Source organism: Tamandua tetradactyla, chromosome 14 (genome assembly GCF_023851605.1).
Source record: "Tamandua tetradactyla isolate mTamTet1 chromosome 14, mTamTet1.pri, whole genome shotgun sequence".
NCBI classification, from domain to species: domain Eukaryota; kingdom Metazoa; phylum Chordata; class Mammalia; order Pilosa; family Myrmecophagidae; genus Tamandua; species Tamandua tetradactyla.
This window is the reverse complement of record NC_135340.1, coordinates 2014646-2031699: the sequence shown is the minus strand read 5'-3', so window position 1 is coordinate 2031699 and position 17054 is coordinate 2014646. Positions and strand designations below refer to the sequence as shown.

At 35.0% G+C, this 17054-nt stretch overlaps 1 protein-coding gene and 2 non-coding genes across 4 annotated transcripts in view; all 3 read right to left on the bottom strand.

Moving 5' to 3' along the window:
• MAP4K5 (mitogen-activated protein kinase kinase kinase kinase 5) overlaps positions 1-17054 on the bottom strand; it is a 180143-nt gene that overhangs the window by 7883 nt on the left and 155206 nt on the right. For both annotated transcript variants that reach the window (XM_077126796.1, XM_077126795.1), the window contains exons 25-30: positions 10448-10551; positions 9913-10090; positions 6520-6588; positions 4411-4503; positions 2857-2927; positions 794-849 (exon numbers count right to left, since the gene is read on the bottom strand). In XM_077126796.1, coding sequence (XP_076982911.1) covers positions 794-849; positions 2857-2927; positions 4411-4503; positions 6520-6588; positions 9913-10090; positions 10448-10551 — 571 coding nt within the window. The remainder of the gene's footprint in view (positions 1-793; positions 850-2856; positions 2928-4410; positions 4504-6519; positions 6589-9912; positions 10091-10447; positions 10552-17054) is intronic.
• Positions 9686-9855, bottom strand: LOC143656612 (U1 spliceosomal RNA). The gene has a single exon (XR_013162528.1). It is a non-coding gene; the product is annotated as a U1 spliceosomal RNA (small nuclear RNA).
• LOC143656632 (U6 spliceosomal RNA) lies at positions 11478-11583 on the bottom strand. The gene has a single exon (XR_013162546.1). It is a non-coding gene; the product is annotated as a U6 spliceosomal RNA (small nuclear RNA).

Sequence of the window (17054 nt, the reverse complement as noted above, 5' to 3'; positions counted from 1 at the left end):
TTTAGCAGGTACTCAAATTCTTTTTTTTGTTTTCCTTTTTTTCTCTGGACTAGTTACTAAGTTGCCATGCTTTGTGGCTTCCTCTTTTCTACTCACTAAAGTAGATACCATTATCCAAAAAATTCCTTTGTCTTACAAAGTCTCTCTAATTTTTTTTTTATGGAGTCATAAATCCATCTTTTTCTCCTGCCCTTAATTGTATAAATTTAATCTAGGATTCTGTGATAAGACTGAATTTGAAGACCAGCGGTTCTAAATTCCTGACTGTGCATACTACCACAGTAAAACTGGTTCAGTTTTACTTCATTAACAACTTTTGGTGGGAAAATAGGAAGGAATGGGTATTATAGAAATAGACAATATAGACTTGGGGAAACAAAAACTACTAAACTTTTTTCATAAGATGGCACAATTTCAAAACCCGTCTTTCATTTTGATTAAAAAGAGACCACATAATTCCTTCACATTTAGCTGACCTCAGAAACTGAGTTGAAGACATGATAACAAGGGGGCCTAAAATATTTGTCACGGTCCTAGGAACATACACACCTATATTAATACATTTTGTCTTGGGTGGTTATAACTGTCTTTAGAATCATGTCCTCACATTGACAAAAGATGGCTTATTTGATTAATTAAAATATAATTTTCTCTCCAAAGACAGATACTGGAGAATTTCTTCAAGTTGCTGAGCTCTCTAAGAGATTTTTTTTTTAATCCAGTCACAGACTGGAAGTACATTTAGGAGTACAAAAGTTGTGCTCTGGTGATTAAACTAAACTAAAATTATTACCTGTCTGATCCTAACAAGCGGAAAACTCTTGTTTCATCTGAAATCTCCTGGGTAACCTAAGGAAGAAATATGTAACAGTTATAGCTTAGTTCCTATATTGCCTAAATAATAATTTTAAAATTATTTAGATACAGCAGTTATTAAACAGAATGACTATTTTTTATAGACTCAATTCTACAAATGAAATAAATTTCAGATAGGTTTTTCTGACTGCCTATTAGAAACCAATCATCCTTTATAAAACATCTGGCATGGGTCAGGCACCTGCATTAGAAGCACTCTGAGATACCTATTATGATTCCCATAGTGTTGAAAAAGAAACCACAGCTCAGGAAGATTAAGAAACTTGCTCAAGCTCGTAACTGGCAAACCCAAGATTTGTGTATAGGATTGTTTGCCGGGAGAGCCCTCGTGCTCCTTCTGTTCCGGCACAGATGCTTGGGATGCCCCACGCTGCATCCTGTGTCCTGCTGAGCTCCGCAGAGCTGTGGTGGACTCTCTCACATCAAGTGTGCAGTGCAGCGTTCCTCTACTCTGTTCTCTCCAAAGCTGCAGAAAGTGCTTTACCATGCACAAGTGCAGTCCCAAAGTGTGGGGAGTTCATACCCTTGGGTAAGCTCTCCATCAGCGTGGGATAGCAACTGGTGCATAAATGCCCTAGCTTCCCTATCCTCAAGTCAGTTAATCCTGGGGTATGTTTCATACTGTTCTCCAGTAGTCCTTATGGGGTTAAAGCCCTAGTTGCCCTAATGGAAACCAGTTTGTTAATGTGTTCTTTACTGACTTTTTTTTCTTCTCATTTTACATAACTCACTCGATCACTTGTTCTGGAGTCTACTCCAGAACTATCTGCACCTGAACCCCTGCCTTCCTGTATGTTTTCATAGGAACCTGAACTAAGACATTGTGGATATATGTCTAAAAATAATCTGATACTAAGGAGTTTTCATTCTATTTGGGAAGATAGAATTAAACGTGAATCAGAAAATAAATTAAATGATATATGATGTGGAAGGACTATTGGAGTCTTCAAGTGCAGGGACTTGGTGCCATTTAGTTTTATGGGTCAGTAACTAGATAAAATGATATATTTAACAACAGCTGATTTATGTCATTTTCTCCTGCAAACATTCTAATTCTGTTTTCATATACTCACTTATATAAGTGGATAAAAGTAAAGGCAGATTCAAATAGATAAAGTTTAGAGCTCTCAGTTCACCACTACGTGAGGCTATGGTGTACCGGATCACACAGGCACTCACACAAATGGGAAATGTCTCTGTTAGTGCTATCTTCAACTATCAGGGTTCATCCTTCAGAGTCAAGCTCAAATCCCATCTGCTTGAAATGTACCCTGACTATCTCTGCTGGATGTAATTTAGAGACACCCGTGTCCACACTCTGCCACTTAACTAGCTATATATACTCTGTACTTAACCACTCTGTGCCTAAGGAAACAGGAATACGAATAGTCCTACCTCATAGGATTGTTATGAGCCATAAATGAGCTAATATATGTAAAGTGCTTGGAACACAATTGTTGTTATATAAAGTTTAGATATTATTTATAATTATATTTCATTGTGTCTCTCAGTAATCTAATAATGTCTTACATGCAGGTGGCATGCAATAAATATTTACTAATGAATTAATCGTCTGCATTTTCCTTAGCCATGAGATCTAATACATATGAAATCAGAATTTTAAATATAATATTAAAAAAGAAACTATACATCTGTAGATTACAGAACATGTTCATTTACTTTAGAAACGAATCATCTATATTTATGTCTAGCAAGCTTAGCAAAAGTTTACAAATTACAAACTGGGGGAATGAAATTGTGTAAATTTACGTTTTATAATTCCCTATGGCCACTGAGAATATCAAAATGCAGCACAAAAGTGAATATATTTGAAGGGAAAATACTGGCTTTTTTGCTTTACCAGTTTACAGAATAGAAGGCAATAAACAGAGCAATGAAGCTCCCCAGAAAAAACTGCCTGTGTTTCAATATTTAATGTCTTCAGTGGTAATCACTGGAGGATAATTTAAGAACCCTTACCTCATCTGACTTGAAGCTTTTACCCTGCATCCCATGTTTCCAGAAGGCCAACACACTGTCTTGAAGGCATACTAAAGAAGATAAGGGAGAGATGAAACTAAAATAAAGCACTATAAATTGCCCTTACTATTTTCATAAAAAATACATAACGTAAGGCTGTTTATGTGCTTGGTGCCAACTTACACTGTCTAGACTATTAGTTCCCAACATTTTTGTGGTCTAGCCATGCCTGAGTTCTACTAATTTATTGTGGCAGGGTTATGCAAGATATCAAAGATGTATATATAACAGGTGTTCATTTAAACATTGACTAACTTCTGAAACCTGGATATCAGCATTTCATTTTTGTGCCTACAATTTGGCACAAAAGAAAAATTTGAGGTACTATTGTGTCTCAAATAAAATGAACAAGAACTAAAGGTCTATATGTCAATATTTTTTAAAAAAATATTAAATCTTAGAAATTGGCATGCAATATCCAACACCAAAAAAAGAATAAATGCAGAAACTAGTTTCAAAACCCCTTTTGTCCTGGCAACTACAGAAAGCTTAGATTTTCTGTGTCAATAAACTGAATTTCCCAATTGTAAGCAAATTGCTTTTATTTGAGATGTGATAAGAGGTATGAACATATTTTGTGACAAGGATTCAGTTGAAAAACTTAAACTATCAAAAATTATATAAACAAAGACTTTCAAACTAGTGAGAAACATGTTTTTTAGAAGTATATATATTTAATTATAAAATTCATACATTCATCATAGTCCAAATAAAAATTGACAACTTTGTTTTAACTCCTTCTTTGATTTGTGCTCAAATGATAATAAGTTGTTTAAAATGTTTCCAGCCAAGATATTTTCTCACAAGTTCCATCATTTCTGGGGAAAGTACTTACTGACATATAATTAATAAGGATGCAAGTAATAACTGAATGTAATAATCTTTTTTTATTATAAAACCATATTACAGAGTAAAACTCATTGACAATGACACAAATTAAAATGCCATATTAATCCCCAAGTCCTGTGGGAAATTAGTTATTTATATATAAATATATATAGATCTAAGAGCAAGAACCATCAGCACACACCAACCAGAATCCCACATGCCAAAGAATTACAGCATATTTAACACTGCTAATCACATCAAACAAATACCTTCATGATTTGGAAAGAATTAGGAGAAGTATAATTCACTTGAGGCAGCAAAGGGAATAATTAACAGAAATTTAAAAAATGACCCAGGTTCTAAATATTCAGAAAACTACAACAAAAAATTTAATATGGTCTAGACATGCCCTAATACAGTAGCCACTAGATATGTGGCTATTTAAACTAAAATTAAAAAAATTGGAAATTAAAATGCAGCACTAGCTACATTTCAAGTACACAATAGTTACATGTGGTTTTTGGCTATTATATTGAAGAGCACAGGCACTGAATATTTCCATCATCAAAGAACTTCTATTAGAGAGTTCTGGTCTAGACAAACCTAAGTATAGAAAGAATAAAAAACCAAGTATTCCAAACTCAGTAATAAAAAATGGAGACTTACCCACAGACTCAATGCGAAAATCAAAACTTAGCTCAGAGGCCAGTTTCTTACTTGATTTTAGTTTTCCTTGTAGATTTACTATTTTTACAAATTCTTTTAAAAAAGAAAAAGAAAAGCAATATTAGAAATGCAAATCTGAGATAAATGTTAATATAATATACAGATTTTACATAGATATCAAACAATATTCTCAATAAAGTTCAAGCATTTGTCTTGATTCAAGTATGGTGTATGAAAAATTATCAAATATATTTTAAAAGATATAGCAGGGCAGGCCATGGTGGCTCAGCAGGCAGAGTTCTCGCCTGCCATGCCAGAGACTCAGGTTCGATTTCCTGTGCCTGCTCATGAGAACAAGAAGAAAAAGATATACCAAAAGAGAGTTCTCCTTTGAAAAGTGGTAGTTCTGCTGCTATATTATTATTATTATTATTTGCATGGGCAGGCACCAGGAATTGAACCCAGGTCTCCGGCATGGCAGGCGAGAATTCTGCCACTGAGCCACCATTGCACCGCCCTGCTATGTTGTTTACATTGCATATATTGAACATTTATATTCTCATTTTTTAAAAGTTCAGTTCTTAAAGACTGGTGGTCTTGGTGCCCAAATATTTAGCTATAAGAATTGATCCTTCCCTTTATAAATTGCATAATATATGGGAAGTAGCGTAACTTTAATATCTGAGTGCTATTCCATAAAGGTACATGGGGGGAGGGCAAGAAATAGTACCTTAAAGGCCATGATTTCTTTAAAATTACTAATACAGTTTCTCTAAAATTACTCATACTCTGGTATCCTATTTCCCTTTAGTCCATTTGACTTTCTAATTTTATTATCTTAGCTCTCATTTGAAAAATATCTTCGCTCTGCATTACTTTCTCATCTGATTTGTGATTACATGTTTATCTCCATGCTGTTTACTAAAACAAAATTATAAATTTTATACCTGACAACTCATTTTTGAAGATTTCTCTGTCCCTTTGGAGAAACAGAAATCTCAAGAAAGTCAACTTTCCATTTACCTTGGATAATTGGGAATGGAAGGTCTAAACAAAAGTTTTAAGAGATATTGATAAAAATATATAAATTACCCAAATAAAAACTAAGTACAATTTGCTTTTCTTTGAAGATTCAGAAGGTATTTGGGGATTTAATGTCAAAGGTTCAACATTACTCAAATAAATTATGTTTATGTGACTATTTGATTAATCACTACTGAACTTTCTAGTGGTTAGAATAAAAGAATAATTTATCAAATTCTATTAAGGGTAACCTAATAATACTCCAATCTTTTCATTAGTTCAGAGAATCAAAAGTACCTAAAAAGGGGAAGATAAGTGAAAACTGTGAGGTTTAGTACACTGATCTACAATTTTAAATAATTTAAAATGTTTTTTTAAAATACTTTTGAACAGCTATAGTCAGGTCCAGCAATTTTTAAAAAATTGGAATGAACTGATTAAATTAAACATTGCCTAATTTCACATATAATCCCATGTCTAGATGAATTTCACCTTATATGATTCACTGTATGAAAATAAAGTAGATTTTAAGAACCAGAATACTTCATTTGCAAAGTCAAGATAATTATCTGTTAAAGTTTTTCTCCTTCTATACTTTTCAGTCCAGCACACTTATATCAATGACATCTTTCTCTGCACCAAATGCAGTACAGCTTGGAGGTGGAGGCGTTAAATCCTACATACACATTTACATTAGAATCTCACTCAGACCAATTTCAAAAGTTTGTGTGTTACACAACCATCTTATAAGTAATCTTAGTATAACTTTTGTGTTTTTTTTTCATTATTTATGAGGTTTGAGATGGAGCGGTTTTATATAACATTTTACCCTGAAATGATGGTAAACTGTTCTAGTATAATGTTTATAAGTAGGTGAAACATAAAAATGTTACAGAGGATCATATTGACAAATAGATGAATTAACTACTGTATCTGTAACTGATTAAGAATTTTCTTCAAAAAAAACAAGACCATTTTAAGTTGATAAAGTGAAAATCCTGAGTTATAGTTTAATAGGACCAATTCTATTAAAAGAACCAATGTATCAAATAGTCTATTTCAAATAAACTTTAAAATAGTACTTACTGTCTAAACACACTAAGACTGTATCTCTCTCCAACTGTGTTACATGAATGGAATCTAACTGTTGACTGCCTTGGAGGGAAGCAAAAAAAAGGTTACAGTGATGCCAAATGCTTTAAAAGACTAGAGCTTAGAAAATAAACACAAATTCTGAATGTGTGCTATCACTTAAAATTAGTCTTTGAAATCTGACACAGAAATTATGTATTTAAATGTAGTTATCTTTTCAAGAAATACATGTAAGTCAAATTAGGAGAACAAATTTAAGTCCCAAACATGGTTAAGAGAGCTGAGAAAAGTTCATTATTACATTTTACTAATACCTCAGCTAGTTCTATAAAAATGACTTACAAAGATAAAATGAAGTAAAGGGTAAGGTAGAGAAGAAAGCAAGATGCCTGCTAAACAATGAGTAGATTTTGTTCCACCCTTTAAAGGAACCAATAGGAAGATGGAAACAAATCACAACATCCTTGAGATAAAAATAAATCAGTGATTCAGAAACAGGACAAAGATTAATGATACCATGACCAGAGAGAAACATGTGTGTGGGCTCAAGGGTATGTGTGAACGATCTTTTATAAAGAGAGTACCAAGGAACATAATGAGCAATATTGTCAACATTCTTTTTTGCAGGAAGCAACTCTCATCAGTTTGCTGATATCTATAGGCAGCTTCTTTTAACATCTGCTAACCTGTGGTAACATTTTTGCACAACACTTAAAAATTTTATTGTGGTAAAATATACATAAAATTTGCCATTTTAACCATTTTTAAGTGTACAATTCAGTGACATTAGTTACCTTTACTATGTTGTGCTACTATTGCCACTCCATTACCAAGAGTTTTTTCATCACCCCAAACTGAAACTCTGTACCCATTAAACATTAACTCCCCTTTTCTCCTATCACCTTTCAGAAAACATTTTTGGTAAAACAATTCATTCTAGGTACTCAGATCTTCTGAATGGTTTGGCTGAAGACAAGACAGATTTTAGATTATTTAAAGCAGTGCTTATTAACTGTATCTCTCTTGGAAGCCTGAGGATCCGCTCCCTTGAAAAATGCATATTTGAGCATAAATATAAAATTATATATATATGATTATAAATATTTATATATTATTTTGGGAGGATGTTTATGGATCTTCATGGTGAAGAATTTAGATCTACAGAATCAATAAACTGTCCCTTAGGCAACCTGTCCAAAAAAACCTTTTCTCCATTAATCCATGTTCATATATTCATTCTTAGTATATATATATATGAATGCTGATGACATGCTTAACATCATCCTAGGAAATGAAGTCAGTGATAATAAATCAGACTAAGACTTCGAGAATCTTGGAGCAGGAGTCACTTTAACTGTTAAAATTGTACCAGTTCAAGACATAGCTTCAAGAATGCTTCAACAATGAATGCAGCTGGGAAATGGATTAACAGCCACTAGTGAAAAGGAGAAGCCTAATCAAGACAGAACAGTAAATAACAAGGCTGCCTTATTTCTGCTTGCAAGTGATTCGAAAGTTTACTCTCAGGCCATCCTCAGGAAGTACTTTTTGATCTGCCTTAACTTGAGACTAGACAATTTAAAAAATAGGTAGAATAGAACACCTCATGCACTAAAAAACAAACAAGGAAAAACCCTAAAAAAATAAAAAATAAAAAAACCACAAATAAACTCTAAAACTCAAAAGAGGAGTTAATGATTGTCTAACCTTAAGCAATTTAACTTCATAATATATTACCTAGAGGAAAGTGGTTGCCAATACATGAGAAAATTATATGAAATGACTTGCTCTGTAGTATTAATATTATATACAAACAATTTTTTAAAAATTGGGGCTAACAGCCAAAACTGATTTGGGATTTTAAACTCATCTATAACACTTCTTTTTAGCAGTAATTTATTAACAGGGTCATGTTTCTATTTGGATTACTTACATTTTTGTGATATATATATATATACACACATATATTTTGCATGGGCAGGCACTGGGAATTGAACCCGGGTCTCCGGCATGGTAGGTGAGAACTCTGCCTGTTAAGCCACTGTGGCCTGCCCTTGGATTGCTTATATTTCATGATAATAAAATCATGTCATTTGCACCTTTCTGTCTGATATAGGTAGAGGACATGAATCCAACTCAACCTGAAGCATTAGCACAATACATTTTTTAAAAAGGTGGGGTGAGGGTGGCAGAATACATTCCTATTTTACTCTACCAGAAATTAGGACTTTGTCCATAAGAAAAGAGTGTTCATAGTTCAGTGTATGCTGGAACTGGCTTGTACTGGATTGTGAAATACTCAGGAAATTGGAGAGCTGGTTACCGTCATGTCTGTAGATTGAAAATGGCAACGTGGGAGTATTTATACCATAAAAAGAGGCAACTCCTCCAAACTGGCTTCCCTGTTATACTAGCACGCCACTTATGCATAGTGACCCTAATTTTGGAAGTGACATTATGAGGGTTTTAAATTAGCTTCAATAGCTCATTTCTATTATGAGTTCTTATAATTTAGCCTGTAACTGATCAAAACCAATGATATTTAATAAAAACTGCCAACCTTATGATACTTCTAACAAACTTCACAAGGTGACAAAGAATATGACAGAGGTTAGTAATGAAAGACATAACTAAAGTTAGCTTGATTTCACATGTAAAAATAGCTTGATAAACTTGTGATTGCAAGTGATCAACTAGCACATCAAGCAGAAATATGGCAAAATGAAACCTCTCATTTCACACATTTCCTTGCATCTTTTTAAGTAGTATAGCCTGGAGGTCACACCTGAGAAGTTGTATTCAAGAATGAAAAGCATGCTCAATAATTCAAAGAGGCAAGGGGAAAAAAAGAAAACAGTGATAAGAAAAAAAGGAAAAACTTTACTTGAGAACTTGATAAAATTTGAAAAATAAGTTAAAAATGTAATTGTTCAGCATGTCCAAAGATTAACTGGTGACAATTAAGACTTAAATGTCAGATATCATAAAAATTTTCCTTGGTAAAATAATCTGTATCAAATTATCTATGATAAATAGAAATTCATAAAACTTATGAACATGATTCTCTGCCTTACTGAGTAGTAGCATGTACTAGATCTTAATTTTAAAGGGCCTCCCCTGGCTGAAACTGTTCTGCAACTTTTTCTTTCTTTTTTTTGGGGGGGGGAGAGCACAAACACAGTCCCTTGCTACCAAAAATTATGCAGCTGAGTTTGAGTTTCCCACATTAGGGGAAATCACAGGGGTCAGCACACCCGGAGTGCAATGGATAAGCCTCGCCCTGGGAAAACCACCTTCATGGTCATGGTATCTTCCCTGCCAGGTAAGTATGTTCTGCTCCTTTTATATGCAAAAGTATTATTCTAACATAAGATACAAAACACTTACCTGCACCGATTTCTGTAAACCATGAAGATGCAGAGTTCAAGTTGATTGTCTCAAACTGAACCACCTGATTTGATTCGGTGCCCTTGCCGATAGCCACACAGACCATGGGGTACTCTTGTTCTGGTATTACCAGCATTTCAAAAACATTCAAAGGACTTGGCAAAGGAAAATCAAAGTGCTGCAAAAAATAAAAGAACCATGATTCAGGAAAAAAATCTCTCCATTCATACTGTTGTCAAATAAAGTCAATGGAAAGGCTTCTATTTTCTTGCCTTAAGGACTATCTCTAAGATGGTCATGATAAATATAAGTACTCTAGAAAACGTGTGTTAGAAAATTTTCCATATTAAGCTTCTAGAAGTTTATTAAGTAACCATAAACAGAAGTACGGATGAGAACACAATAATCTTTGTTTCAAACACAAACCTCTAACTATAAATGTGCTGATACTAGAAAGTAGTAACAGGATCTTATAATTTTAGCTTTAGTTATAAATTAGTGCTTCCAAAAAGAAAAATGTAAGCATAATATATACCTTTATCAACATGAATTTCTGCATTGGCTCATACCATTGAAGTAAAACAATTCCAGACTGTAAAGCTCCACAGAGGTATTTATGTCCTGTGTAAGGATTTCTGACTGGAAAGAAAAGAAACAAACATACAAACCCAACAGACTTAAAACCTTGATATAAAAACATATTTAGCTAAAAGCAAGAACTGAGCTATACTGATAATTCTTTATGAATACAGAGCTGATAAAAGGGAATAAACAATGAAACGTGTCTTCCCATTAATACCAAAACATACATGGATGAAACTACATGAAGGGATTAGTATCCAATAAAGGAAAACTTGTTTTATTTACCAGGTTGACAAGAATAGGCAGAAAGTAGAAAAAGATGATGTCTTTTTCTTGGAGCTTTTTACAATTTCCATTTAATTAGCTTAACTATATTTTTTTTATTAGAGAAGTTGTAGGCTTACAGAAAAATCATGCATAAATACAGAATTCCCATATACCACCCTATTATAATACCACCATGCTGCATTAGTATGGTATGTGTATCACAATACAGGAAAATAAAAAGTTTATAATTATATTATTAACAATAGTCCGTTGTTTACAATAGGGTTCAGTGTGTGTGCTGTATAGTCCTATGGCTTTAATTTTTTCAGTTTCATTCTAATAACATGTATAACCCAAACTTACCCCTCGTAATCACATTCATATATATAATTCAGTGCTATTAATCATATTCACAGTGCAGTGCTACCATCACTCCATCCACTACCAAAACAAATTTAAATTCTCTGCAACTCAAGCATAAACTTCCCATTCCCTAGCAATCTTGAGGCCCAAGGTAACATACTCAAGATTCTGACTCTCTGAGTTTACTTATTCTAATTATTTCATATCAGTGACATCATACAATATTTGTCCTTTGTGGCTAATTTCACGCAACATGATGTCTTCAAGGTTCTTCCATGCTGTTGCATGATTTAGACTTCATTCCTTTTCTTTTTTTTGCCTTTTGAAACCAAATATTTTCATTAAATGTGTCAAAAAATACGGAATGCTTCACAAATTTGTGTGTCATCCTTGTGCAGTGGCCTTGCTAATCTTCTCTTACATTTTTAGTATATTTTTGCTGCTGAAGTGAGCACAGAACTTCATTCCTTTTTATGGCTGAATAAAATTTGGTTATACGTAAATACCACATTTTATTTATCCGTTCATCAGTTGACAGTCAAGGGGGTTACTTCCATCTCTTGGCAATTGTGAATAATGTCGCTATGAACAATGGTGTGCAAATGTCTGTATGAGTTCCTGCTTTCAATTCTTTTTTGGCATGATGGGGCTGGTCTACACCTCCTTTGTGGGTCCCTGGCCCTGTTTTGTCTGGAAAAGACTAACTTGGGAAAGTCCTTTCCATGATAACACTTCTCCTAGGATTAACCATCCAAACAAAAGCAGGGTGAGATAATGAAAGGAGTGTAAAAAATTACAGAGGCAGACAGTCTTGGACAAAGGCCTGCTTGCTTCAAATACCCAGGAGAGGGAGGACTGTCTCCTGGGATACAGGGGCAACTAAGTTCTTGTAAACATGGAAACTCTAAAACAACTAAGAAGCACAAGTCCAGGACGAGAAAGAGGCTCAGAAAGAGAGAAAACCCCACACACTGCATTCAATTTGGGCAGATTTTACTGATAGAAAGGCTGAAGCTCAAAAAAATCTCTATCTTATCATCAGTTGGTTACAAAACCAAGAAACAGACATCTCAGGGAGTAAATACATAGTTAACATTTTAAAATATTAAAATGTACAGTATGCAACAAAAGAATACAAGACAAGCAAAGAAACAGGAAATGATGGCCCATCCAAAGGAAAAGGATACACATACAGAAAACCTATAAAGAAAACAAGAATGTGGACATACCAAACAAAGTCTTTACAAAAGTGATCTTAAAAATTCTCAAGGAGATAAAGGAAAGTAAAGAGAAAGAATGAAAGGATATCAGAAAAACAATGCATGAAGAATAAGAGATAGACATTTTAAAAAAGGAACCAAACAAAACTACTGAAGTTGAAGAACACAGTAACTGAAGTGAAAAATGCCCAGGTGGGTTTTAAGAGCAGATCAGAGCTGGCAAAAGAAAGCATGAGTGACCCTGAAGACAAGACACCTGAAACGAGTCAGGCTGAGGAGCAGAAAGAAAAAGTTGAAAATAGCCTAGACACCTCTGGGACAGCATCAGGCACACCAATATATGCATATGGAAGTTTCAGAAGGAGACTGTTCTAGTTTGCTAGCTGTTGGAATGCAATATACTAGAAACGGAATGGCTTTTAAAAAGGGGAATTTAATAAGTTGCTAGTTTACAGTTCTAAGGCCAAGAAAATGTCCCAGTTAAAACAAGTCTATAGAAATGTTCAATCTAAGGCATCCAGGGAAAGATGCCTTCATTCAAGAAGGCCGATGTAGTTCAGAGTTTCTCTCTCATCTGGAAAGGCACATGGTGAATATGGTCAGGGTTCCTCTCTCATCTGGAAGGGCACATAGCAAACATGGTGTCATCTATTAGCTTCTTCTCCTGACTTCCTGTTTCATGAAGCTCCCTGAGAGTCATTTTCCTTCTTCATCTCCAAAGGTCGCCGGCTGGTGGACTCTGCTTCATGTGGCTATGTTGTTCTGCTCTGCTGTCTCTCAGATCTCTCATTCTCTAAAATGTTTTCTTTTATATTCAGAAACTAATCAAGACCCACCCAAATGGATGGAGACAGGCCTCCAGCTAATCCAGCTTAACAACCACTCTTGATTAAATCTCATCTCCAGGGAGATGATCTAATTACAGTTTCAAATATACAATACTGAATAGGGATTAGAAGAAATGGCTGCCTTTACAAAATGGGATTAGGATTAAAACATGGCATTTCTAGGGTACATAAATTATTTCAAACCTGCACAGAGAAGAGAGAAAGAGGCAAAAGGAATAGTCAAAGAAATAACTGACAGAGAACTTCCTCTGTCACTCCAAAGAAGCTCAGAAAACACCAAACAGATTAAACATGAAGAAGAAGATACCATGTCATATACTGATTATGCTATATGCAAAGGACAACGAGCGAGTTCTGAAAGCGCAGGAGCAAAGCGGTAATCCCAATTAGAGTGCTGATTCTCATAGAAACCATGGAGGGGAGAAGGCAGTGGGTTGAAATATTTAAAGTGTTGAAGGAAACAACTACCAGCAAAGAATTTTATATCCAGCGTGACTCTCTCTAAAAACAAGGAACAGGTGAAGATAGTCTCAGACCGTGGTTCAAAGCAGCATAAAGAAGTAAAGACCTGCAGTAAAGGCAACCATTTGGGTAATTATAAATGCCAGTATTATTGTACTGTGTTGTTTGTACATAACTCCACTTCTTATTTCCCACGGTGCTAAAAGGTAATGATAAATTTATGGTTCTGGACACACAATGTATAAAGGTGTAAGTGGTAATAAATTTAAAAAAATGGTGAGGGGACAGAGGGATCAGAAAAGTATATGTGCATGCTATTGAAGTTAAGTTGATATCAAATGAAATATGACTTTTATGTATTTAATATGTTAAATTTTAACCCCATGATAAAGAGAAGAAAAATTGATGAAAAATACATAGAGATAGAAATGAGAAGGCACTCAATATGGTACAACACAAAAAAATCAAGTAAATATAAAAGTAGGCATTAATGAAAGAATTGAAGGACAAAAAAAGTACAAGACATAAAAAGGATAAAAAGCAAAATGGATTAAACTCTTCAGTGAAAAGGCAGAAGTTGGTAGAATGGATAAAAAAGCATGACCCAACTATATACTGCAGGAGACTCATCTAAATTCAAAGATACAAGTAGGTTAAAAGTAAAGGGGTGGAAAAAAATATACCATGCTAGTGGTGACCAGAGAGCACTGAGGTAGCTAAACAAATATTAAATAAAATATACTTTAAATAAAAAAACAATTACAAGGGACAAAGTCATTATATACTGATTAAGGGGACAGTTCAATAAGAATATGTAACAATTATAAATATGCATGCAAGTACTCAGAGATCTGAAGGGATCTCTGAAGGGAGAAATTGATTGTTCTATTAATAGTAAGAAACTTTAATATACCACTCTCAATAATGGATAGAACAGCTAGTCAGAAGATCAGAAAAGAAATAGAATACTTCAACAGTACTCTCTACCAACTGGCCTAACAACATACATAGAACACTTCATCCAACAAAAAGAGGAAACATTCTTCTCAGGTGCATATGGATCACTCTCCAGAAGAGACAGTATATTAGGTCACAAAACAACTCTTAATAAATTCAAAAATATTAAAATCATACAATCTCTGACCACAACAGAGTGAAGCCAGAAATCAGTAACAGAGGGATAAATTTAAAATTCACAAATATATGAAAATCAAACAACATACTCTTCAACACCAATGGATTAAACAGGAAAGTAAAAAAAAATTAGGGAATATTGTGAAGTGAATGAAAATGAAAACACAACATACCAAACCTATGGGATGCAGCAAAGGCAGTGCTCAAAGGGAAATTTGGAGCTCTAAAGGCTGGCATTAAAAAGGAAGAAAGACTTCGGATCAGACACATAACTTCAAAACTGGAAGAACTAGAAAAAAGAAGAGCAAACTAAACCCAAAGTGAGGAGAAAGACGGAAATAAATGCCGCTGATAGCTTCAGCCGGGCCGCGCGACCGGTACACTGGGTGGGTTTGGGGCGAGCTCGCAGGAATTAACCTGGGTAAGCTGGAGCCGGCGCTTTCCCCAGCCGGCGGTCGCGAGAAGTCGTCACTCAGGCCAGATGCGGGTTTTCAGCTTTTATTGTTACACTCCGGGATGGGCCACCCGGGAACCCGAGGAGTGAGACGTCTGGGGTCCGAAGACCCCGGGGCTCGGACGACCCAGAGCGGGGTAAGCGTGGGGCTTAAGTACTCTCGGGGAGGGGTGGAGTCTTGGGCGCACACGTCAGGAAGGGACAGCCACTCACACAAGGCAGGAGGCAGTTGCTAGGCTGAGGGCTTAGGTTAGGTATAGAGGAGTGAAGAGAATAACAGGAAGGCTTGCGGTTTAGTGGTGAGCTACGGAAATGGGCGGTCTACAACAAGAGGGGGAAGGGGGGAACAGAGAGGGGGGTTACAGGTACGGAGGGCAGAGAGTGAATGTAGAGAGGGAGAGAAGGATTAAAAAATTTTAAGCATGGCTAGGCTCCAGTCCCTGAGAAATATGCCACAAATAAAGATTACAGTGGAGATAATTGGAAAACAAAACAAAAACAATAGGGAGATGCAACAAAACCAAAAGTTGGTTCTTTGAAAAGATCAATACAATTGACAGACCATTAGCTACACTGACAAAGAAAAAAAAAGGATACAAATAACAAAAATCAGATACGAAAAGGGGGACATTACTACCAATACTGCTGAAATAAAAAGGACGATAAGAAGATACTATGAACTGTACTCCAATAAATTAGGTAACCTAGATGAGATGGGCAAATTCTTAGAAACACAGAAGCCACTTACATTGACTAAAGACAAACAGAAAATCTCAACAAACTAATTACTAGGGGACCTAATCAAAATTAAAACTTTTTGTGCCTCAAAGGACTCTATTATTAAAGTAAAATGGGAGAAAATATTTGGAAACTACATATCCAATAAAGGTTTAATATATAAAGAAACCCTTCAACTTACAACAAAAAGACCAATAACCCAATCTACAAGTGGAGAAAAGACTTGAATAAATATTTCTCCAAAAAGGATATACAAATGGCTAAAGTTCACATGAAAAGATGCTCAACATCACTAGCTATTAGGGAAATGCAAATCAAAACCACAATGAGTACCATTTCACTCTCACTAAAATGGCTACTATTTAAAAAATAAAATCACAAGGTGTTGGAGAGGATGTGGAGAAATAAGAACACTCATTCATTGCCAGTAGGAATGTAAAATGGTGCAGCCACTGTGGAAGATGGTTTGGCGGTTTCTCAGAAAGGTAACTATAGAATTACCATATAACCCAGTAATGCCACTATTATATACATAATATGTAATATCCCTGAAAGCAGGGATTTGAACAGATATTTGCACACACTGTTCACAGAAGCATTATTCACAACTGCCATAAAATAAAAGCAACCCAAGTGTCCATCAATAATACATGGTACACACACACACACAGGAATATTATTCAGCCATAAAAAGGAATGAAGTTCTGAATCATGTGACAACATGGATGAATCTCGAAGACATCATGCTGAGTGAAATAAGCCAAACACGAAAAGACAAACGTTGTCTCATCCCACTGATGTGGAATGACTAGAATAAGCAAACTCGGAGAGCCAGAATCTAGACTATGGGCTACCAGGAGCAGGGTGTGGGGGGTGGGATAGGGAATGGAAAGTTAAGGGTCAAAATGTATTAAGGTTCATACTGGGAACGATGGAAATGTTTTGATAATGGATGGTGGTGATGGCAGCACAATATTGCGAACATAACTAACAGCACTGAAATCTATATCTGAACATGATGAGGGGAAATGTTAGATGATATATATGGTAACAGAATAAAGATTTTTAAAAAAA